This window comes from Trichosurus vulpecula, chromosome 2 (assembly GCF_011100635.1).
Source record: "Trichosurus vulpecula isolate mTriVul1 chromosome 2, mTriVul1.pri, whole genome shotgun sequence".
Taxonomy (NCBI): domain Eukaryota; kingdom Metazoa; phylum Chordata; class Mammalia; order Diprotodontia; family Phalangeridae; genus Trichosurus; species Trichosurus vulpecula.
Window position 1 is genome coordinate 352,075,155 of NC_050574.1, and position 25,796 is coordinate 352,100,950.

At 39.1% G+C, this 25,796-nt stretch overlaps 1 protein-coding gene across 1 annotated transcript in view; it reads left to right on the forward strand.

Annotated features, from left to right (window-relative positions):
- MORC1 (MORC family CW-type zinc finger 1) overlaps positions 1–25,796 on the forward strand; it is a 175,100-nt gene that overhangs the window by 116,395 nt on the left and 32,909 nt on the right. Inside the window, exons 19-20 of the mRNA XM_036744120.1 lie at positions 3,581–3,685; positions 24,080–24,146. Coding sequence (XP_036600015.1) covers positions 3,581–3,685; positions 24,080–24,146 — 172 coding nt within the window. The remainder of the gene's footprint in view (positions 1–3,580; positions 3,686–24,079; positions 24,147–25,796) is intronic.

A 25,796-nucleotide genomic window follows, 5' to 3' on the forward strand; every position in this document is an offset into this window, starting at 1 on the left:
ACCAACCTGTTTCCCCAGTAGATCTCAAAATCACAGTATTTAAGAGTTGGGAGGGACCTCAAACATATACATGGACTAAAATTACCTCTGCAACCTTTTCCAAGAATTGGTTACCTTCCTCTGCTTGAAAACTTCTAGTAAGAGTGAATCAATGACCTCCCAAGAAAGTCCATTGTATTTTTTTTAAAAATTGTTTTTCTGTTAAAGAAAATCTAATTGCTTTCCTTTTGACTCCTTCCCTTTAAAAAAAGAAACAGAAACTAAATCCTTATAACAAGTATATGCAATCAAACAATATAAATACCTTCATTGGCCATGTCCAAAAATACGTGTATGTCTCAATCTGCCTTTCTGTCAGGAGGTGAGTAACATGTTTCATCATGAGGGATTGTGATTGGTCATTGCATTGGTCAAAGTTCTTTAGTCTTTGAAAAAATGTTTTTTTACCATCTTGTTGTTATTGCTTTCTCCTGGTCTCCTGGTCCTACTTGTTTTCTTCTATATCAGTTCATACAACTCTTCCCAGGATTCTCTGAAACTATCCCTTTCATTATTTCTTATGCCTCAAAAGAATTTGCTTTCATTAGGTCATGGATTGTAAGCTCATTGTATTTTTAGATAGCTCTAATTGTTAGATGTTTTCTCATACATTTTTTCATACATTATCATTTTCCAATTTGTGCCTTCTACCCTGCTTCTGCCTTCTGTGACCAAGCAGAATAAATCTGATCCCTCTTCTAGGTGGCAATCCTTCAAATGTATAAGTTCAGTCATTCTTCCAAAGAATATTTATTGAATACTAATAATGGGCAAGACCCTGTGTGTTTTTCTGAAAATCAGCTGATCAGAGTCGTGCATTGTTGAGACAATGGTGTGGTTTTTTTCCTTAATTGTGTCATAAGTTAGAATGAATGAAACTACTAAAAAGAATGCATCTACAAGGATAGTAATTAAGAATCTGGCCAAGTGTTAGAACAGCTAATCCTATACTTCAAATATATAGGCTTAGATAGTGTAAGCCACAGAAGCAAATGTTAACTTCATAAAGGATGAAACCTGTTTTCTTTTTTAATCCTTGTATTCCTAGCACTTTCCACTGTGCCTGGCATATAGTAGGTACTTAATAAATATTGTTGAAATAATGTTGTAAAGACAAACAATTTTAAAAGATTTAGGAATTCTGATCAATACAGCTACTAACTATAATTTCAGAGGACTCATGTTGAAACATGCTGCTCACCTCCTGACAGAAAGGTGATAGACTCAGAGGGTAGATGGAAACATATTTTTTAAACATGGCCATTGTGAGAATTTGTTTTGCTTGACCACTTATAATTTTTAATAAAAGTTTTTTTAAAAAAATTTAAATTTTTAAGGGAAAGAAATCAGATTTTCATTAATTGAAAACATGATTTTTTAAAAATTCAGTGCAGGTTTAGCCATGTACATAAATATTTATATTATTTGGACATAACCAGTGTGGAAATTTGTTTTGTTTGATTATATATGCTTGTGATAGATTTTGTTTTTCTTGCTTTCTCAGTTGGGGAGCGGAAAGGCTAGGGAAAGAGTGGCAGAGGTGGGAGGTAGAGGGAAAATAAAATAAAATTTAATTTTAAAAATCAGTAATTACTCATTGAAACATTATCAGCAGATTTCCTCTAAAGACAGATTTTTTACTTTAGAAAATATGGAAGTGAGATGTGACTTGTGATTGTTGGACAATTTAATGTCATTTGACAAATTAACTTAAGTTTACCCAGATCTTAATTGAAGTACTGCCAATTCTTAATGACTTTTGTGCAGAGTATCTGATTTATGGAGTATCTGGTGATTTTTTTTACTTCCCTAGTCAGTGACTGTAACTCCAGGCACTCTCTTCACCACTACGTTATGTTAGAGAAATTAAAATTAATTGTGGCATTTATCTAAGCAAAGTGAAATTAGGATTAGTAGGATGTCACGTAGCCCTCAGACACCTCGGTTTGCATACTTGCTCTAACGTTTACCAGCTATGTGACCATGGGCAAATCATCCCACTTGTTTGAATCTCAATATCCTCATTTGTCAAATGAAGATAATAATATTTTCACAACCTACATCATAAGATTATTGTAAAGAATGTGATTTGTAAACTTCAAAGTGCTACATTAATGTGAGTGATTATTGTAATAGAAAGGCATATATGCTAAAAGAAAGTTGTACAATGAATTCTTAAAGTCTAATATAAATCCCTTATTATGAACTTTAGGAAATTAACTTAATTAATCATCTAATCTTCCTAAAACAACACGTCATCGTATCACTCTGCTCAGAAAGCTTCAGCAGTTCCTCAGTATATAGGAGGACCAAGTTCATACTCCTTAGGTGTGGTAGGTGGGTAGAGGGGTGGGCCTGGAGTCCAGAAGACCTGAGCTCAAACCCAGGCTTAGGCACTAGCTGTATGATCCCGAACTTCTCTCAGACTCAGTTTTCTCATCTGTAAAACAGGGATGAGAATAACTCCGCCCTCACAAGGTTGTTATGAGAATCAAATGAGATATATGTGAAATGCTTTATAAATCTTAAGCACTTTGTAAATGTTAGCTCTCTTCTTCCTCCTCCTGGTCTTTTCCTCCTCTTCTGCTTCCTCTTTTTCCTCCTCCTCCATTTTCTCCTCTTCTTCTACCTCCTCCTCCTCATCCTCTTCTTCCTCTTCTTCATCCCCTTCTACCTCTCTCTTCTCCATGACATCCAGACTCCTGGCTGTAGTTACTACCTATTTACCTCCCCCCAGATCCCTGCCTCCATACTTTGCTTAATTATTCTGCCTGTCTGAAATGTCTCCTCCTGTTCTGTTTCTTTTCACCTTGTCACCCTTCAAGGCCTTGCTCAAATCCGACTTTCACCATGAAGCTTTCCTCGGTCAGTCCGCTGTCTACTATCGCCATCATCATCATCACCACCACCGATAATATTTGTATTGCACTTTAAGGCTTGCAAATTGCTTTACATACTCTTGTTTAATCTCATTTTACCCTAACAACTGTCCATGAGGGAGATGCCACAAGTATTATTACATGCATTTTACACATGGAGGAGCCTGAGTCCGAGAAAAGGTATATGCCTTGTCCATATTCAGAAAGCTACTAAGTTTTAGAGATGGAATTCAAACACAGGTCTCTCCTGGCTTCATGTCCCATACTTCTCCCATTACATGCTAAAATTGGAAGGTGCTTTTTGCCATCATCTCCCTCCTCTGAATTCATAATGCTTTTCCACACCATTTGTTTTATGCTTTATGCTGCCATGAGACAGCCCATGTAGTAACATCTTATATTGTTACTTTTTTATGTATTTCTATCTTGTCTCCCCCAATAAGATTTTGAGCTCCTTAAGGGCCAGGACTGGATTACCCTTCTTTACATCTAGTACAGTTGAATAATATTGAATATCATATACATGAGAGCCACACAGTGCATACTTGCTGAATGAAGAAATAAATGAATCATTTGACAGCTGTGTAATGGGCGTCTGTGCCATAGGGGGAAAAGCATGAAAGCAAAAAATCCTTTCATATTCGTCTTAATGCATTTTATAGGTATCTTCTTGGGAAGCAAAAAGGAAACCCCATCGAGGTTTTGTGGAAGACTCTGAAATTATAATTGAAGATGAAGATAGCAGCAGTGGCCCAGATTTAATTATGGTAAGTGAATGTTTCAATGACACCCTGAAAATTACTCCATGTGAGTTTCAGGATAACATAAAGTCTGCAAGTTAGAAGGTCCTCCTTTAGAGGTCAGTAACTATCACAGAATTTTTACATTAATGGGGATCTTATCAGCCATGTATCTAAACTCATACAGAGAAAGAGGGTTTCACTGCAACACAGGGGCACCTCGGTGGTGCAGTGAATGGAGCTCCCAGGCTGGAGTCAGGAAGACTCATCTTCCTGAGTTCAAATCTGGCCTCAGACACTTACTAGCTCTGTGACACTGGACAGGTCACTGCCTCAGTTTCCTCATCTGTAAATGAGCTAGAGAAAGAAGTGGCAAACCACTCTAGTATCTTTTCCAAGAAAACCCCAAATGGGGTCACAAAAAGTTGGACGTGACTGAACCACAACTGCAACACACCCAAGTGGTCATCCAGCCTCTGCTTGAAGATTTTTAATGAAAGGGAACCCCCTAGCTCTCAATGCAAACTATGGTATTCTGCCTTTCTTGTATATCTTTGCAAACTAAGGTCACAAATTCAGTGGAAGAGACAGAGCTAGAAAGCCAGGATCCGGTTTTCCTTATTCAATCCAGTGCTTATTCCGTTATAAATCTTAGGATGATAGTGATAAAAGGGGCATGTGACTTAAAAGTCATAAGCAATGGCTTCCCAGTGCACTTGGGTGATCTTTATCTGTTCCATTGATGCTTACCCATTCCAAGTTGCTGAATTAAACCCTGCTTCAAAATGAATACCATGAAAATAACATTTCATTGAAAATATGCAAATCTTGGCAAGTTGTGACAAACGTTTCTTTAAATAATATCATGATTCAGCGTACCACCTTAAAGATAATGAATGCTGACTTCATAAGAAAAAAATAGAGAAAAGGGATTGTTAGCCTTCTACAAATTGCGGAATCCATAGGCTGTATATTGTCTTATGGTTTCAGACTAATCCGTATATCCTCAGAAAGAAATCGTTGCCATAATATGACTCACGGTTTGGAGTCAGAATTTAGGGATTAGAGAGACCTGAAGAAAAACTCTGGCATAAAGGCAGAAATGTGAGAAAGTGATTTGTAATTGGGAGAAAGAGAAACATCTTGACATTAAAAAAATCAATCTGAACCATGTGGAAGGAAGCTTCGATACTCCCATATTTGAAGGGAACTCCTTTATTCAAGTGTCAAAAGAGACAAGGACGGGTATAATGTCTGAACCTGAGACTACATTGGTTTAGGGAATTCTTAGGTGAGAAAATCCCTCAGCCTATTGGCTATAGGACTAGAGAATTGCTCAGAGCCCTGAGAATTTGAGTAAATTGCTTAATGTCACCCGGATCATATGTGTCAGAGGTGAGGACTTGAACCCAGGTCTTCCTAGCTCCAAGACCCGCTTTATCTCCACTATATCACTCTATCCAAAGGGGGATACAAGGCATAAAGTTGCAAACCACCCCTCTGGACTATTCCTTTTTTTGGTATCTTTTGGAGCACAGAATGAATGAGGCTTATATTTAACTGTCTCCAGCCATTTAGAAACTTCCAGATTTTTCTCTGACTTTCAACGGAGATGTTACTTTGACACCTCTTCTAGCTATGTGTATTCAGAAGTGGTATTCGTTCACCCAGCTTATTGTATTAAAATTGCCTCTATTTTTAAGCACTTGCCCTTTTGTTTCATTATAATACAACTTATGTCCCTGCAATCCTCCCTTCAGTCTATTTTTTAGACTAATGGTCTCTAATTAATTTGGAAAGATACACAGTATCCAAAGTTGAACTTTGACTCTTGGCTTTCAGTACAAGAAATTCCAGTTAGAAGTAATTGCTTCTTTTTTAATTTTTAATTTAAAAAAACACTTAACAGTATTTACCCTTTGCATTTCCTCTTAACCACTATACCCCTTGCTGAAAAGGGTCTTGCAACATCTTATGAAAATTAAACTTTTAAAAAATTTTGAGTTAACACTATATAAAGGGAAATAATCACAGCATGGATTTCTTTCCATGTTTGTATGACCATTTTAAATTAGGTCATCTACCTACTCATATTTTTTTTCTTAAAAAAAAATGATGGAGCTACACAAAAAGAGAATGAAATGGTCCTTAGAGGAAGCTACAATTCAAAGGGAAAAGACAAATACATTACATAAACAGGCTGTTCCATAAGAATGCCATCTTTGTACAAGTTTGGCCCACAAGAAATTATTATTTCTTCTCTTCTTGATTGAACTATCTACCTGTGCCTCCTGGCTCTGACTTTGTATTGAAGGGATTTTTTTCTCCCCCTTATCTTCTGATGTTTCCTTCCTTCCTACTCTTATTATCACTCATGCTCCAGGGACTGAGGTCAATATTCCAGCTTTATAAACTTCCATTTTTCTCTGGTAATCATAGATGCTAGATTTCTTTGCCCTCACTAGTCAACTGCTCTTTATCCCAGATCCTGTTTGATGATGTTGAATTTTTGGCATTAATTTGTGTGTGGCCTTTTGTCTATCACAGGCCATCCATTTTCAAGGGCCCCATCACTAAAGGCACCCATGCGCTCAGACTCGATTTGGTGTTTGGCCTCATGTAAGCGTCCTCTTAGAGATTTCTCGTAGGGATTCAGTATGTCTACTTTAGACATATTGAAGAGATTAAGGAAAGTAAAGTTTTTACAAGGATTTTTTAATCCCTTCCAACATACTCTAAATTATTTCCACTGTGCCCTCATCACTCCCATTTGGGACCTTGGAGACACCAAGTCTGTGTCTGTCCCTCTTTATCTGCAATGTGGTCATATGATTTCTCTTTCCTCAGAATGTCTTTTCATCATTTTTCACATCCTTATTTGGCTGGCATAGCAATGGTTCTGTCCAACTTTGCACATCAGCACTTGATCCTGAATTATACGTATGGCCAAAATGACCATTTAGCCAGACTACCTTTTTCTGACTTTCTGATCATAATTCACATTTGTATATCAATCAGTCAACAGGCATTTGTTAAGCTCCTACTAGGTGCCAGTCATTGTATTAGGCTCTGAGGATCCTAAACATAAAAAGAATGAAGCAATCTTTACTTGTAAGAAACTAACATACAAATGGAAAAGACAAATTCATACGTATACAAGGTGTTCCATAACTATGCACAGAATAAATGCAAAGGAAATAAATGTAAAGTCATTAAATACAAGATAATTTGGGATGGAGGACACTACCAGCTGGAAAGGGGATCAGAAAAGTTCTCATATAGAAGGTAAAAGCTGAACTGAGTCTTGAAGGAAGAAAAGACTTCTATAAGGCAGAGGTGGGGAAAAATGAAGGGAATCGGCATTTATACCGGACCTACTATGTGCTGAGTGCTTTACAAATGTTATTTCATTTGATCCTCAAAATAACCTTGTGATGTAGGTTCTTATTGTCATCCTCATTAAGGAAACTGAGTGTCTCAGACCAGATCTGAATTTAGCTCTTACTGACTCCAAGCCCAGCACTCTTTCCTCTCTAGAGGGAGTGTATTCCAGGCCCAGGGGATGGCTAATATTATCTGTGAAGGAAGAACAGAGTATGGTCAATTTGACTAGATCTCAAAGAGCCCAAGAGGGAGAGTATTGTCGAGTGAAGTAAGAAAGATCAGTTGGGAGCAGATCGTCAAGGGCTTTGTCAGCCATACAGATAAATTTTTATTTATGTTAATATATAAATTTGTATTTAATCCTGAAGAATAGTGAAAGGAAGCTGATGGGGAGTCACATGGTCAGATATGCACCTAAGGAAAATCCCTTTAAGCCCCTTAAGATTTATAAACTGCCTTCCTCACAACAACTCTGAGAAAAGAAGTATAGCTGTTCCTAAGATCTGAGACTCGGGGATCTACCTATTCCCTCCAGTAGTACTGATAAACACACACACACACACGCACACGCACACGCACGCATATGGCTTCCCAGTGACTGTCCCCCCCTCCCCACTCTAGAACTCTCCCTTGAGAGAACAAAGTATAGTTAAGCAAAACAAATCAGCGCACTGAGCGTGTCTGATGATGCATGCCTTATTCCAGGCTTAAACCAAAGGAGGGAGGTACGTTTCACTGTCAGTCCTCTGGAGTCCAGTTAGATCATTCAATCCATCCAAATTCATATGTCTTGCAATGTTGTTTGCAATGTTGTCCTTCTTTCTTTAACCTGCTTGGGTATAGGCTTACTAGTAATATCATTGAGCATGGCAGAGTGATAGAGAACCAGCCTTAGACAGGTTTTCCTAAGTCTTACCTCTATTATCATACTAGCTGTGTGACCCGGGGCAAGTCACCTGATTATTCTGTGTCCCTGGGTAAGACTCTTAAGCTATAGATGCCACTGATCTTCTTATAGCAGTGAATTCACAGCTCTAGACCAAACAGAAAGGTGGTATCATTTTATAAAATGTATCCACATTTAGTGATTTTTCAGGTATAGTTCTAAAATGTTTCCCGCAATGATCACTCCAGTTCATACCAACATTGCATGAGTGAAGGAAACAACTTGTACCCGTTTGCTCTTTTAAATCAGTCTTTGTACAGAGGGGAGCTAGCATAGTTTTGACAAAAAAAAGATAGAAAACAAGAAACAAAAGAAAATCATTGCAGCATTTTTAAAATGCACAGAAGAGAACAGTAGGAGGTTCAGAGAAAGACAAAGAAGCAGGACAGCTTTGAAAGTAACATGTTGAATTTATTATATACTTTTTTAAAGCAAGCTGTTCATAATAGAGTTTCATAGCTTTATATTTCAGTTTCATGTACAATTCTCTTTCTTTTCTACTTTGTTTTTTGTTAATTTCAGAATTTTTTTGTTTTGGAGGGGGGAAGGCAGGGCAGTTGGGGTTAAGTGACTTGCTCAAGGTCACACAGCTAGTAAGTGTGTCAAGTGTCTGAGGCTGGATTTGAACTCAGGTCCTCCTGACTCAAGGGCTGGCACTCTACTTGCTGTGCCACCTAGCTGCCCCTAGAATTTTTAAAAATGAATTTTCTTTAAATCCCCAAGAAAGAAAAAAATGAAAATAAAAATTCATCCTTTATCCTCTCTAACCCTAAACTGAGCTCACTTCCTGTTAGTTCTCCATATTGTTTTAGGAGTGAAAGCCTTTCTTGGGCTCCAGGTTTGCATCCTTAGCTTCAGGCAAGCCTGTGGTTCATAGTACATCTTGGAAGTTGCCTCCATCATCTTTCCAGGCTCCTAGAATCAAGATGCATTGCTCTACTTAACATTCAGTAAAATAGTCATTAAGTTCAATAACCATTTATGAAACATCTGTATGTATAGCATTGTACTGATCATCCCACATGCTGGTTTTTCCTTACTTCTACCTTCTGGGAAGTCCTTTTCTCCCCACTGTATCCTATCCCTAATGCAAATAATATAGGTCCTGTTCTTTCCTTTAATATTTCTCCCTTTTTTCTCTGGCATTCTGACCCCTGTTCTTACTCTCCAAATTAAAGAAAAAAACGATTCAGCTTTAGTCTGACATCTTATGCTTACCCCATGCTGTCTACTCTCTTACTTTCAAATCTGAAAACTTTGGTTCCGCTTCTTATGACTTCAGTCACCTGAGTCTGAAGCAGTAAGTCTAACTTCCCATATTCCATTTAGCTCAGATTTGCTATTCCAACTGTATCCATCATTCCAAGTGTTTGTAGATCCTCTCTTTGGACGATTATGACCACCTTGCATCCTGAACTCTCCTTCCTCTGGATATTCCCACAAGTTGCCTGGAATAATAGCCCTACTTGTCTTCACCAGTTGAGAGCCATTTCTAAGGTCTCAGATGCTGCTTCTTCCAAGAAGGCTGATAACCCTTAGTCTAAAAAGAATGAATGAATGAAAAAGCATTTAAGTGCTTACTGTGTGCCAGGCATTAAATTAACTACTCGATGTAAAAACCAAGTAAGTGAGACAGTCCTTGTCCTCAAAGAGCTTGTGTTCTGTTGGGAGAAAATAACACATTAAGGGGAGCTGGAAGAGGGGACAGTACACACAAAATAGAATAGTTTGGAAATGACAAAGAAATGACTTGAAAGTCTGGTTTTGGACAAGAAGGGGGAAAAAACCTGCCCTCAACAGGTAAACAGCTATATACGGATGTAGATGGATGGATAGATAGATAGACAGATAGATGGATGGAAAGACAGACATAGATGGAGACATACATACATATACAGGATAAAGTGGAGATAATCTCTCAGAGGAAAGGTACTGATATTAAGGAGAACTGGGAAAGGCTTTTTGTAGCAGGTGGAACTGTAGCTGAGACTTTTAGGAAGCCAGAAAGGAAAGGTAAGGAAGGAGAGAGCCCCAGGTGTGTGGGGCAGTCAATGAAAATACTTGGAGTGGGAATGTCTTGTGTGAAGAACAGTAAAGAGGCCAGTGAATCTCTGAGTATGTGGGCAGTAATAAGTTGTAAGAAGACTGAAAGATAAATAACGGGGTAGGTTATGAAGGGAATGTATATGAAAGATATTATGAAGATGGTTATGACTGGACTTAACAACTGGCTGGATATGCCTAGGTGGTACAGTGGATAAAGTGCCAGGCCTAGAGTCAGGAAAGCTCATCTTCCTGAGTTTAAATCTGACCTCAGATACTTCCCAGCTGTGTGACCCTGGGCACTTAACCCTGTTTGCCTCAGTTTCCTCATTTGTAAAATGAGCCAGAGAAGGAAATGGCAAACCACTCTAGTATCTTTGCCAAGAAAACCCCAAATGGGGTCATGAAGAGTTGGACATGACTGAAAAGTGACTGAACACACAAAAAAGAGAAAGGAATCAAGGAGGACACCAAGGCTGTGAGCGTGGGTGATTGTAAAGGTGATGGTGCTTTTACCAACAATAAGAAAGCTAGGAAGAAGGGAGGATTATGTGGGAAAGATGCTGAATTCAGTATCAAACATGTTGAATGTAGGATGTCTACAAGATATCCAATTCATTATGTTCAGTAGGCGGTTAGAGATGTGACTCTGGATCTATGTATAGAGAGGTGAGGGCTGTACAATAATTCTGAGAATTGTCTGCATAAAGATGATGACTCCCATATGAGCTGATGAAATCACCAAGCAAAACAGTAGAGAGGTTAAAAAAAAAAGAGGGCCGAGCCCAGAGCCATGGGGGACACCCATGGCTAGCGAGTGCAACCTGGATGAAACAAAGGTGATTGAGCTGGAGTGGTCAGAGAAGCAGGACGTGAACCAAGAGAGAGCTGTATCATGAAAAGCTAGAGAGAAGAGGGCCATGGAGGAGGAGAAAAGATTGATCCACACTGTTAGTAGATGGATAAAATTCAGGAATGATGAGGATTGATAAAAGACCATTGGCTTTGGCAGTTAGATCATTGGTAACTTTGGAAAGAGCAGTTTCGGTGGAATAATGAAATCAGAAATCAAATGACAGAGAGTTAAGAGAGTGAGAGGAAAGGAATTGGAGCTATCATTTGTAGATAACCTTCCCCAATGGGCTTGGAAGATTGTTTCCTGGAAAGTTAAATACTCTATTGCAAATCTTTGAGCACTTTGGATCTTTCTTTTGCCCAGTAATATCCTGTCTTGAGCCATATTTATTTGTATAAATGTTTGTTGTTTTGTCATGCTGGTTCACTTGTGTCTTCATGACCCCATTGGTGTTTTCTTGGCAGAGATACTGGAATGATTTGCCATTTTCTTCTCTAGCTCATTTTACAGATGAGGAAACTGAGGCAAAGTGAAGTGACTTGCCCAGAGTCACACAGCTAGTGAGTGTCTGAGATCAGATTTGAACTCAGGAAGGTGAATCTTCCTAACTCCCAGCCTGGCACTGTGTCCTCTTTGCCACCTAGCTGTTAGGTCTCTTCTGGTAGACTGTAAGCTCTTAGAGGACAGAAACTGTCATTTTTCACCTTTGTACGTCAATGCATAGCACATGCTAGGGGCTATCAAATGTATGTTTAACTTGTCAAACCATTTAATTTAGTCCAGAGGAAATAGGCATAGCACAACACACGAAGCCAGTGTCCAAACCAGCATGACTTAGTCTCAAGGCCCGCCTTTAACCACCGGCTGTGTGAGCCTGGGCAAATCACTTAATGTCTCAGTGCCTTAGGCAACACTCCAAAACTATTAATTGCAGAAAAAATGATGACTTGCATTAGTGAAGAGAGTTTCCATACCTGGGTTTACCCAGCACTAAAGAAATCACCGCTCAATCCCTTATCCCTACTTAATCGAATGAATGCTGAGGACCTACTATGAGTCATGGCCAAATAAATTGATGAATCGTGGAAGGCTTGTACCCTTAAGGGGCAGGAAGAGGGGGGAAGAAAGGAATAAGCAATTATTAAGTACCTACTATGTGCCCGGCACTGTGCTAAGCACTTTACAAATATTATCTCATGTGATCTTCACCATAGTCCTGTGAGGTAGGAGCTATTGTTATCCCCATTTGACCATTGAGGAAACTGAGGCAAAAAAGTTTCTTGCCCAGGGTCACAAAGCTAGTAAGTGTCTGAGGTCAGATTTTCAGTTAGATCTTCCTGACTCTGGCCTAGCACCGTCTACACGAGGCCTGCACAACCTGCAGCCCGCCAAAGGATTTCTGGCAGCCCATGGGCCGCAGGTCGTGCAGTCCTGCTCTATGCTGAGCTCCTGCCTGCCCTTGAGAAGTTGAAAGCTTCTGATAAGGGATATAGCATTTCTAAGCCTGCCTTTAAATGTTATCACTGCCATGTTGGGATGCAAGGCTGTACTTAGAGTCAGGAAGCAGACGCTTACAAATGTGACCATGGACAAGTAACTCTGATCCTTAGTTTTCTCTAAAATAAAGGGGTTAGACTTAATAGCTTCTAAGGTCCCTTCCAGCTCTAAATGTTTAATCCTCTGACCACAAGCCCTGTGCTTTCTTCCTTTCACAATGCCTTAGCAGGTATTGCTGCCCCTGACAGGGTAAAGGCCATTATATTTCTGTTTTACAGACTGCTCTTGTCAGAGCAGTGCCCAGTAGTGCGCCTGTAATTAAGGGTCTGTCACCCTTTGGATTACAAACTCCTGTTTACTGGCATTTAATAATGTAGCCGTTAAACCTTGCCTCAGGCAGCAATTTAGTGTTTGAGCACTATCTGCTCCAGAATGGAAATGGGGTGGGTGCTATGAGTGCTCCCCAAAGATGGTGCAACCTGGTTACTTACCCACACCAAGCAGACTACAGAATTGAAGAAAAATGCTCTCAAGGCAATGAGAGGTACGTCAGAGATGGAGCAGGGAGCAGCCATCAGCCTACTAGGTTATTTTTTGGTGGGGGGGGGCAGGGTGGAAACTGCCCAGAAAGCTGGCTGTCCCTAAAAATTTGGTAGCCAACGGCAGCAGATGGTGGTGAAAGTGAATGATTAACTTGAAGAAAAGAGCCTCACAGCTCAGGGAGATTGGTGGATGAAATCACCAGCCCGACAATAAATTAGAAAAGTTGGCAAGAATGGTTGCCTCATATGTCACACACAAGAAGATCCAAGTCAGAGTGATAAATGTACAATTTTTCATTGCACATGCATTCATTCATCTTGGTGGAAGGGATGTTTAAAATTGGAATTTTACAACATCTTTCTGATAGTTATGGAGCAGCTTTTGCCATCTCTCCCAGCTAGCTGATATTTCTTTTTTGCATTATATTTACCCTTTGAGTTACTGGACTTGTTGGGTAGTACATCGGATTGCTTTGGCAATGAACAAATTCCTACAGTGTGTCCGTTGATGTCCTCAAGACAGGCCTCTTGACTTAAAAAGCCCTGATGATCCAATGTTTATGTTTATGTTTTTGTTTTTAGTTGGGTTGGCTTTAGACCTCTTTGTTTTGTGGGGTCCTTTATTTGTTCAGTGACAGATGGACACAAGATCAGCCTTTAGGGTTCAATCTATCATTCCCATGCGAAAGATGCTTGCCTCTAGGATATTACAAACACTTCTGTTTGGCATTTAAAACCCTTTATGCTCTGGATTTCATCTTTTAAGATTTATCTCGCCTTGCTCCCTCTCACCACATTCTAGCCAAATCGGCCCACTTCATGGTCCCCATACATACTATTTCTTCTTCCATCTCTATGTTTTTGACCATACTTTTTCCTTTGCTGGGATTTTCTTCTTCCTCATCTCTACCTTTTGGAATATGCTGTTGTATCCCCTTCTTAGAACGTAAGCCCTTGAGGGCCCAGACTATGGCAGTTTGTCTTTGTATTTCCAGTGCTGAGCCTAATACCTGCCAAATAGTGAATCCTTACTAAATGCTTTTTTTCATTCATCCATTCATTTCTTAAAATCCCTAACTCCACTCAAGACCCAGCTCATGCTCCCTTCTACACAAAGCCTTTCCTGGTCTTCCTCCTAGTTTTTATAACCCTCCCCCACCGTTGCTTTATATTTCATTTATTCTGTATACATGGCGTTCCCCACCACTCCTTCCCTTGAGGTAAGAAAATGTTTTAATTTTTGGATTTATGCCCCTAGTGCCTACCTGCTGCAATACCCAGCCTCTAGCAGATATGTTATAAACGCTTGTTGAATTGAATCGAATTGAATTAGTTTTATTTTCCTTGCCTGCAGACATTTTCACAAACACATTTCCAACAGCCTCATGCCAAGGCCTCACAAAAATGAGCAAATTACTACTGACAGATGCATTTGGGGGCCTACTACCTAACTCACAAGGTTGATGTGAAGAAAACACTTTGTAAACTGTAAGGCGCTATAAAAGTGAGCCCAGCAACCCACAGCACCATCTTGGAGCCGTTGTTTTCAAGCAGAATACCAAGCTTCTATTTACCCTTTTGTTCATTCATTGGGATCAGCCAAGGCTGTGGAAGTGATGGGATCATACAGTCAGGCTGCTGAAAAGCTATAGCCTCCTCAGCAGCTCCATTGGGCCAATGATGTTATTATTAATGTTTTTTTCAAAGACAGAAGGAAGTCAGAAGAGATGGGACATGGACCAGAAAGTAGAATTTGAGAGTTTTAGAGAGTTTATGCAGAGTTAAGCTAAAGAGGATAGAGATGACAGCAAACTGCTTTTGGCAACAGGACTAAGGTTGTGTGTACATAGTAGGACAAATAGACCCTATCAAGGCTCTAATAGCCTAGTCAGTGTTAACCATATAATTTTTTAAAGTTTCAAATGATGACCATGCTACATGAGCAAGAAATTATGAAGCTCGACCATTAATGAATGCCAAAGCACAGAAAAAGCTGGCTCCTTCTCAAAATATGTTTGAGGATCTCTCTTTCTCTCCCTCTCTTTATTCCCCTTCTCTCTCTCTTTCTCTCTCTCTCCCTCCCCCCTTTTTCTCCCCCCTCTCTCCCTCCTTCTCTCCCTCCCTCTTTCTCTCCCTCTTTCTCTCTCTCCCCCTCTCTCTCCCTCTCCTCCTCCTCCTCCTCCTCCTTCAACTCATCATTTTCTCCTCCTCCCTCTCCCTTCCCCCCTTCCCTCCATCTCACTCTATATTGACCAGAATCCCAAAAAAAGGTGCTGCAATTTTTAATAAAATGACCAAAACACTAGCAAAACAAAGAAGAATGAATGGTCTTGGATAATTGTACTCTAATTCCTCATGAATTAACTATAATATGTACCTGACTTGGTATGGCTAATAAAGAGTCAGCACGTGAAAAGACCTAAATTGGTATTTCTGCAACATAATTTCAGGTTTTTAAAATTGCTTTGATTTTAGAAGCAGGCAATTTCACACTCAGTTTCTCCTGCTGATGGCATCACTGTGGCTGCTGCTACTTCTAAACTTGCCCCATGAGCACCAGGACTCCCCAAGAGGCAAGGATTGTTTCACCATCAGTCAGCAACCGTTTATGAAGTGCTTACTGTGTACTAGGCACTGTGCTAAGTGCATAGGACATAAAGGCCAAAAAAAGACCCCAAACAATCCCCACTCTCAAGGGGCTCACAAGCTCATGGGGGAGACCCAGGCCCAGTGCTATAACTATAGCCAGAACTGAACCTAGCACTGCAGCCCCAAGGGCTCTTGTAGTACATCTAGCTGCCTCTACTTGCTGTGCCAACAAGCCAGCAGGTATTGGTCATAGATCAAGAGGTAGAAGGGGCCTTTGAGTCTAGTCATTTATTCTGACCCTTTCCTTTTACAGATGAGGAACCTGAGTCTTAGAGAGATTAAATGACTTATCTGAATATGGCAAAGTAGATTGATTACTCTGACTTGGAGTCCAGAAAACCCAGGTCCCAGTCCTGCCTCCAACACTTAATAGCTCTGTGACTCTGAGCAAATCACTTAGGATCTCAGGGCCTCAGTTCTACTCTAAAATGAGGGGGTTGGACTGTATGGCTTCTAAATCTAGGACCCGACTCTAAACTGATGACTCTGTGAAGTAGTAAGAGGCAGAGTGAAGATTTGAACCCAGGTCCTCTCCCTCTAAATCTAGAGCACTCTCCACTACACCTGGATGCCTGTGAGTCAGCTCTACCACGCTAGTCCCTGGGTAGGGATTGCTTCCATCTTTGTCACTGCAGCACCTGACCTAGTGCCTTCCACACGGGAGACACTTAATGGATTGTTTTTAATTGATAGAAAATGAAAACAAGACATGACTCGAGACTAAGAGCAGAGACTGTGTAAAATTGAGTATCATTTTGCAGATAATAACTCATCAATCCACAAATGTTTATTGAATGCCCACAGTACTAGGTGCCCGTAACCGTACTTCTCAACCTATGCAAATTGTTTGCATTACCTTATAAATGCACTGGATACCTTCTAGATCGATTGTCATTGCACAGACACCGTTGAAATATGAAGACTGCCCATCTGTGATCTAACACTCTCACTGTGGGACTAGCCCACCTCCTTTTTCTACCATACATCTTAATGATGATCTACTTTATATCACTTCTTCTCTGAAAATCCTCATTAATAACATGTTACAGCCTCTTTATGGCAACCATGCACCTCTCCACTATCCTTTGATCTACAACTTCAGTTCTTTGGAGACTGGTATTTCGTGACTAATATCTATAAACATTACTAGAAAATTACTAGTATTTTAAAAAAAGGTGGACCTTTGTTTTTGGGAGAAACTTGGGGTCACTGAAAACCCTGTACACTTTCCCAAAGGCAATCTGGCCTAGAAATGTTAAACATGGGATCCATGGGCTGCATTGTGGCCAGAAGTACCCCCAAATATGGCCCAAAGCAGATTAAAATATAATTGAGAAATATTTAACAAAATAAGTAAAAATATAATAAAACATAGATAATGTAGTTTTCTAAGTCAGTATGAGGTCCATAGGGATTCTTATGTATGGTTTAATGGACCCCATTTCTATTTGAGTTTGACATCTGACCTAATCTACTCCAATTCTAGTACCAGCTCATTGTCCCTTCACAATGCCTGATGTATATGTCTGTTTATATACACATTTGTCTCTGTGTATGTATATATATGTAACATATATACATATATGTGTATATGTGTATGAGTTAGTATGAGTTATTCAGCTAATTACATTTCAAACAAGCACAGTGACCTTTCATTATTTTTGATCCAATGGGATTTCTCTGTGTAAATGGTTAGACCAAACTCTTCTGAGAGATTATGAATATTATTTAAAAGGCTTTGTGGAGTGATGAGACTTGATGTAATCAGTACAATGTCATTTGCAAATGAGCATCTGGAAGACTTCACCATTTATTGAGAATCCCTCTTCTATTTGGGCTCTCCAGTGAACATTCCCCTGATGGTGGAAAATATGTCTAGTGATCATGGTTTTATGCCTCACTTGATAATGGTAATAGCCAACATATATATACCATTTAAAGATGTAGAAAAGTACTTTATGCATATTATCTCAGTTGACCCTTATGAGCCAAATGTTTTAATTATCCTCATTTTACGGATGAGGAAACTGAGTTAAATGACTTCTCCAAGATGACAGGATTCAAATGCAGTTCTTCCTTACTTCACCTTCAGGTCTCTGTCCAGTGTATCACCTAGCTGTACTTCAGTTATTAGCTTCATATTAATAATCTGAGGAATCTCAAAGATATCTTTGTTGTTACAATTTCGTAGTATCTTGTATGGCTTAGATATATGCATGGCAGACACATTGTTAGTGGTTTTTTTTCTGCTGAATAGAATCCCCTCCCCCTCATTTTTTTTACAGTCAGCAAAGAAGCACAGTGAGCTCTCATCATACCTTTCATTCACTTGTATGACTATAGATATGAACTGCTACAGACTGTTTTTGAAAGCCTGTCCTCTTCTCATACTTTCACTGAGGGTGTCTATGATAGACGTGTAGATTATTCTTAGAAAGACTTTGTGGAGATATGAAAGTAGACATAAAGGTCATTGTTATTGGTATTCTTTTGGTAGTCTTTTTTTTAGTCTATTTTTTCAAGCCTTTAGTATCCTCCCTTCTTTCATATTCTTTGAAAATCAATACCTCAATGCCTTCAAAATTATTCTACCTCCACTTCCTTCTCTGTGTAGTCTTGCTGGTCTTTCCATCTTTGTTTTCTTTTGTACTATTTCTACTTCCTCCTGCGGCACATCCAGGACTGTGATGTTAGAATCCAAATATGGTACCTCTGCTGTCATTGATGGAGAAAAAAAAATGTTGTTAAATCCACATTACAGATAGATTATTTACAGATCATTTCTCTTTCTCTTCCAGTCATCATCCTTCACATTTCATCTGCACCTGTTCTCATGTTGATCTGGTTTAGTTGGGGCTCTCACCGAGCTCTATAAACTTGTTTTCCCTCTGATGTTTCTTACTGTTTTTCTAGGCCATACAGTACAGATTATACAGTAATGCCTATAATAGCAACTTCCCATATACAAAGGAAAAATCACTGTGGACTAAAATAGCTGGGGGAAAAAAAGCATCGTGGAAGCATTTAGACATGGATTAACCTGGAAGAGTAGTTACAATTTGGATTGGTTATAGGGAACAAGGAGACCTTTTCTAGCAAGAAGAGCATGACAAAAATCAAGAGTTGAGAAGGAAGGCTATTAATCTCTTCCTTTCCTAGCCCAAAGTATTTGTAACCCCTGATATTCACTGGGGAAAACTTTGTTCCCATGCTCTTGATTTGCCCAAAGGGCCCCAGTTTCTCAAGGAATACATCCATACTTTATCAATTATAAGACTGTAAACTTAGAGCCAGAAGGAACCTTAGAGGACATCTCGTGAAATCTCATTTTTACAAATGAGGAAACTAAAGTTCTGAGAGGTTAAATGATTTTTCCGAGGTTATTACATAATAATTTGCAGAGTTGGGGTTTAAACTCAGGTATTTTAACTCCAAATCCTTGTGAATAGAGTCTTGTTTTCTATGCTTTAGATTTACTTAAGAGCAGTCAAAATAATTAGGAATTATTCATGCTTATGGTTTTCTATTTTCTCTGTCCCCAGCTTGTTTATGAATTATTTATCTTCTTAAATGTATACCTTACAAAATTTAGCAAGCAGTATTCTACCAATCCATTGACTTCCTTGGAGAACTGGCAAATCCAGCCCTGTTTATTGTTAACATAATTTTAATTAAGGAGTCATGAACTGCTTGTAGAAATTTAACCGTAATCTCATCCAGTGATTGTGAGGCTTTATCCTTTGGATAACATTAAATGAAGTCCCAGGAAAGACAGAGCCAAAACAGCATGGAGAAGGAAACGACTGAATCTTGAGTGTGAGGTTGAAGAAAAAAAAAATCTACATCAAGGAATACTTTATATACCATCATGTTGCTTGCTCTTTGAAAGCTGTTCAGACCCACAGAGTCATAACTTGATTCTATCAGAGGGCAGCAGAGAATTAAGTCAGATGTTTACATCGTGTTATTAGAAAGAAGATATCTGAAGGCTGCAGATTGTTCATCCAGAATACTTCAAAGGCTTTTATGGTTCTTTCAGTATAAAGAAAAGAAAATAACTTCCCACATTCAGTAGGCATAGCAAAGTTTTGTGTAAGAAGCCTATCAGATTCTGATAGAAACATCCCTACAGAAGACAAATCTGGGCCACGAATTAGATACACACATGCAAAAAATAATAATAGTAACCATTCCAGGAGACTGTGTTAACAGCACTAACCACAAAGGCTCCCTGCTGGGAGTTCTGTCACTCTCTTTCATCTTGGATACTTCAATCCTAGTCCATTTTCTTCATCTGGGAATCTCACCAAAGCAAAACATCCTGATTAGGATCCTCATGGATTATAACAAAGTGGTTATAACTGAGAGTATTAAATAATTCTTTTAAAGGCTTAAAACTTTATAGTTTCACATAATGTACTTGGATATAATGCATGCTGCTTAAAAATTGGGTTAAAAAAACTTAGCTGAAAGTTCATAGTACAAAGGAAACACGTGTTTAAATGGCAGTCAATTCTTTCCATTGTCTTGATGTCAGTTGTTTTGAAAACAGCCACCACGGACTAGTTAGTGGTTTGGCCAACGCTTTGTCCAGCTAACCCACTTCCTGCCAAGGTGTCATCTTCAGGTGCTGCTATTAAAATACGCATTTCTTATCTTGGGGCATAAAGAGAAAACCAAGCTGGTTTATTAGGTTTGCTAGGCCTGAAGAAATAGGATATTAGAAGACCAGTTTGTGAGAAGTAGGGGAAGGAAAAGCCCAGAGCTAAACTGCCCAACAGCAAGATGGAGAAGGGCCCCAGGCAACTTACAAGATCAAAGAACAGAGTCAGAGTTTTTGCTTTATCTACACCTGTCTCTGCCAGTCTTTCTTATTTATCTCAGTGAGTAAAAGCAGTATGATAAACAGAGCACCACATTTGGAGTCCTGAAGACCTGGGTTTGGATCCAGCCATAGACACTTAACTTTTCTGAGACTCAGTTTCCCTCTCTGTAAAATGAAGAGATTGAACCAGATGAACTCTAAGGTCCTGTCCAGCTCTAAATCAATGATCCTATAGAAATGTCTCTACTTTCATTCTCTCTCCTCCTCCCTTTAGCTTTGTAAACTAGAGGCAGATGACATACAGCCACCTTGAGACTGCTGAGAAAGTCTTCCTACCCTCCTCTACTTACCCTCGTTCTGAATCAGTCCATTCAAAGAATGACACCTTGTTCTTAAATCAAAGAAATAAGTATTCCTCAAAGTGGGCAATGTAGTTTGTATGAATTAAAGATGGGCATGCCTATTCTACATTTATTATTTGTCTGTCATTCTATTTGTCTCTCTGGACCTTCTATCTCTCTACATCTTTATCTCCATTCTTCCTTCCATCTCTTTCTTCCCTCATCCATCTCTTTTGATGTACTACCTTAGATGAATGAATGAATGAAAAAGCTTTTTATTAAGTTCTTACTGCGTGCAAAACACTGCAAAATGCCAGGGACACAAATAATAGTAATAAAAAAACAGTCCCTGCTTCCAAAGAGCTCATATCCTGATAAGGGGAGACAATGTATATGTCTGTAGTAAATTATTTACATTGCAATACTTCAAAAGATCCATAATTTAATCAATGTAGGAACTATTTTTAAGAATTTTTTCAACCCGCTCTGGATCTTAGTGGAATGTTTTCATGAGTTGTAGTTACTGTGGCCAAAAATTGTTCATTGCCTCTTGTCCAGCTTTCTGGGTGCTGATCCTTTCCACATTTAGAAGTATTAGTCCTCAGATGGTAGAAGCACAGTCAGGCTGAGATGACCTTCCTGAAGTCAAAATGACCTCCATGCCAGGAGGAAACATCAGAAGACTTTCTCTTCTTTCCCTCCTGGACCTGTTGCATTCTTGCTCCTTACCTCCTTACTTACTTGAAATTACTCTCTCCAAAGTTATCCATAATCTCTTAATTGACTAATCTAGTGACCTTTTCTCAGTTCTTATCATTCTTGAACTCTCTCCAGGATTCAACATGGTTGACCACCCACTGCTCCCAGATACTCTCTCCTCTCTGGGTTTTTGTAATACTTTTCCCTCTTAGGTCCCTTCTGATCTGTCTGACAACTCTTTTTCAGTCTCCTTTGCTTGATCTCCATTTCTGGTTTGCTCCCTATTTGAGGGTATAACCCAAGACCTTCTTCTATTTCTACACCTTCTCTCTTGGTGATTCTTCTGATTCCATGGGTCCAGTTACGTCTATGGACATGACTCCCAGATCTATATATTACACCCTTTACTGGATAGTTTGAATTAGACACCCCATAGAAATCTCAAACTAAGCATGTCCAAAATAGAATTCACTGCCCTTTTTGAAAACAACCCACCCCTCATACTAATTTCCCTCTCAAAGTCAAGGATACCATCCTACCAGTCACCAAGGTTTGCAAACTCAGTTTCCTCACTTTGACTTGGCTCTGTTTCTTATCACAATCCAATCATTTGCTGAGTCTCTTCACAACATATTTTCAACTGTCCCCTTATTTCTACTCACAGCCACCACCACCATAGCTCAGGTCTTCATCTCTTCTTGCCTGGAGCATTGCAATAGCCTCTTATTTGGGTTTCCCTTATCCTCCTTGGTTTTGCAATTAAAGGCCTTTGCAACCTCCCCCAACCTCTGTTTCCAAGGTTATTGGACAACATAGGTGCATTAAGCCTGGTCCAGTCAAACTAACAACCAAGGGGATGAGGAAGCACCCTTATAGGGCTGCATTGATCTTTGAGAGTTAACTAAGGCTTCTAATGGGTGGTGATGGGAAGCAAGAGCATTCCAAGAACCAACTGTGTGACCCTGGGCAAGACATATGAGCTTGGTCAGATTCAATTTCCTCAGTCATAAAATGGGGATCAATAACATCTAACTGAAAAAATTTGTTGAGGATAAAATAATAGTAAAGTGCTTTGCAAACCTTAAACTGCTAAATGATAGTTTACAATAAAAATGATGATAACGAGGAACAGCCTGTTCAAAGGCTCATAGATAGAATATGGAATGTGTGTATGGAGTAGAACACAAATGTCTTTTATACTAATATTTCTCTTAAATAGCAGAGAGGGGAGGAGGTAGGGAGGGTGAATAATAAAGGTTCCAAAGTCCTCACCATTTTGTTTAAGGCCTAGCCAGTCTTATCTGTGCTTTCCCATTCATCAATGGATTTCATCTACTGTCACAGTCCTTCAGAAAGACAGGATTCATAGGTTCATAGAGTTTGAAGATACTTTAGAGATCATCTCTTCCAAACCTTAAATTTTATAGTACATAAAGCCAAAAGAGGTGAAGAATTACTTCACATTATTATTTAACCTCAAGGACCCTAATAGAACGGACTGCCAGGTATGTACAGTGTGGAGGAGTCATGGAAAGATGCCACAGCTAGGGGGCATCTTGATGGCATAGGGCCTGGAGGTCAGGAGGACCCAAGATTAGATCCAACCTCAGATACTTTCTATCTGTGTGTCCCTGGGTAAGCGCTTCACACTCTGCCTCAGTTTCCTCAACTGCAAAATGGGAATAATAGTACCTATCTCCCAGGGTTGTTGTGAGGGTCAAATGAGACAATATTTGTAAAGTGCTCAGCGCAGTGCCCGGAACATAAATAAATGCTTGTTTCTTTCCTTTCCCAGGCATTGTAATCAAGGGTTTTAGCCTAGCCTTCTAGATATCAGGTACCTCCTGAGAGAGATGTCATTACCCTCTAGAGTTGTAGGATGAGATCAAGGCTGACTCAAAGGACTTACAGCTTTCTCAGGGATTTTTAGCTAGCCCAGGAGATCCAGAGGACACTGTCCTAAAGCCACCCTAGACACTGAATCCTGTTGCAAAATTTTAGAATCTAATAGAAGTGTGATTTCCTGAGAATTAATCCTTGCTCCTTGGAAATCTTGAGGCCTGGACTAGAGAGGATCTCTGGAGATAGCCATGTATTTTAATGTCCTGTTGAATTCTTAAGAAAGTACTGAGAAACTTGGTATTATGGGATATAAGCAGGAGCCTCCTGCTGAGAGGTAAAATACAAACAGAAAATCTCCTCCAAGCAGAGGAAACAAAAAGATTCATTTCATCCTTTATTTCCCACTCACTGGGGGAGTGGGATGTGATTCACTGTATGTTTAATTTAGTTTTTATAGTTTTGGTAACATCCCACAAAGTGTGATGCTGATTTTTCTCATCTGCATATATCACAGAAAATATTTAAGTATCATTTAAATCAGTGTCAAAAATAAATTTTAAAAAACATTATAAGACTCATCCTCAGGACATACGTAAGCCGATCTCATTTGTGCGACAATCTGCATTGACGTAATTTTCTTGGAGTGAGTTCAATTTTTGTGCTTGCAGCCTACCAGGCTTTTAGCCATTCAGCTCAGACTCTGCTGCTCTGGGTCTGATGCCCACAATCTAATGTACTCTTTGTTTGGGGATATCTTTAAACAAGGACTTCAGAGCTATTTTTTTTCAATTTTTAAGTTTGCAGATGAAAGCGATGCTGTCATGACCCTGAAACATGAAAAGGAGGAGTCTGTGATGAACAAAGGTAAAAAGGAGAACTCAGTGGACAAAAATGTGGCCAGTAGCAAAACTGAATACCCTAGAGCTTAATTGACTTCATCCTGAGATAAAGGAACAGAGGCCTCATTCTTATGTTAATCACTTGGATTTTTAATATGAAATTTATTGCTCTGCTAATAATGATGGGTTGAAGGCTATATAATCATGGCCAACACTTTGTAGATGGGGAATGATGCTGACTTATACCTTGTGATTCAAATTGCCAGAAAGAATCTCATAGGCTTAAAATGATTTGTCTTGCACTATAACCAAGGTGTCTGAAATTCTCCCCATTTTTTCCTTTGGTTTAGGGTATTGCTTCCAAATGCATATATCTGAACAGGGGAAAATAAAGTTAATTCCAGCAGAATCTAAGCTCCTTGAGGTCAGGGATGGTTTTTCATTTAGTATTTTTGTAGCCAGTGCTTTAGCACAGCATCTTACATTACCTGTGATTTTATTGATTTAGTTTAGTTAGCTCTCAATGAAGAAATTCCTTGATAACTTTATAGTCTTAGTGGCCTAGAGCACTAAGAGGTTAAGTGACTTACCCAGAGTCTTACATCCAGTTTATTCCAAGAAGTTAGACTTGAATCCAGGTCTTTTTATCTCTAAGGGCAGCTTTCTTTCCACTCTGCCATGCTGTCCCAGCATTGCATGTAGTAGGCACTTAATAAATGCTTATTGTTTTGGATAGGATTTGCTGTTAGGTTAGATTAAAAGATTTTTGAGTTGGAAGAGACTTGAGAGATCTTTTAGTTAAATTCCCTCCCCCGATTTGTTTTTGTTTATTTTCTTTTTATTAAATTTGATTTTAAAAAATTTACAAGCATTTCTCTTTCACCCACCTCCCTCCTAGCCTATCTAAGGGGAAAACAAACAAAAAAAAGCCTCTTGTAACAAATGTGTGTAATCAAACAAGAAAAAATCACATTGGTCACACGCAGAAATATATGTCTCATTCTGCAAATTAAGCCCCATAACCTCTCTCTCAGGAGGTGGGTAGCATGTTTTATCATCTGCATTCTGGAATTCTGGTTGTAATCTGCATTGATCAGAGACCTTAAATCTTTCACAGTTATCCATTTTCACAATTCAGACCGTATATTTGTATATATGAAGAATTGAGACCAAATACTAGAGAGCATAGGAATAAATGGAGCTTTCTTTAAAGTAAGTAGTGTTAAAACCATTAACAAGCATTATCTGTAATGGGGATAAGCTAGAAGTCTTCCCAAGAAGATCAGGGGTGAAACAGGAATGCCTATTATTACCACTATCATTTAATATTGTACTAGAAATGTTAGCTTTAGCAATAAAAGAACAAAAAGAAATTGAAGGAATTAGAATAGGCAGTGAGGAAACAAAACTGTCACTCTTTGCAGATTCATCTAGAAGAACAAAAGGTCAAGAACATCAAGACAATTAATGAAAAAAAATGTAAAGGAAAGTAGCCTGGATTTACCATATCTAAAACTATATAATAAAGCAACAATGATCAAAACTATTTGGTACTGGCTAAGAAATAGAGTGGGTGGATCAGTGGAATAGATTAGGTACACAGGACATAGTAGTAAATGACTACAGTATTTACTGTCTGATACACCCAAAGACTCCTGCTTCTGGGATAAGAGTA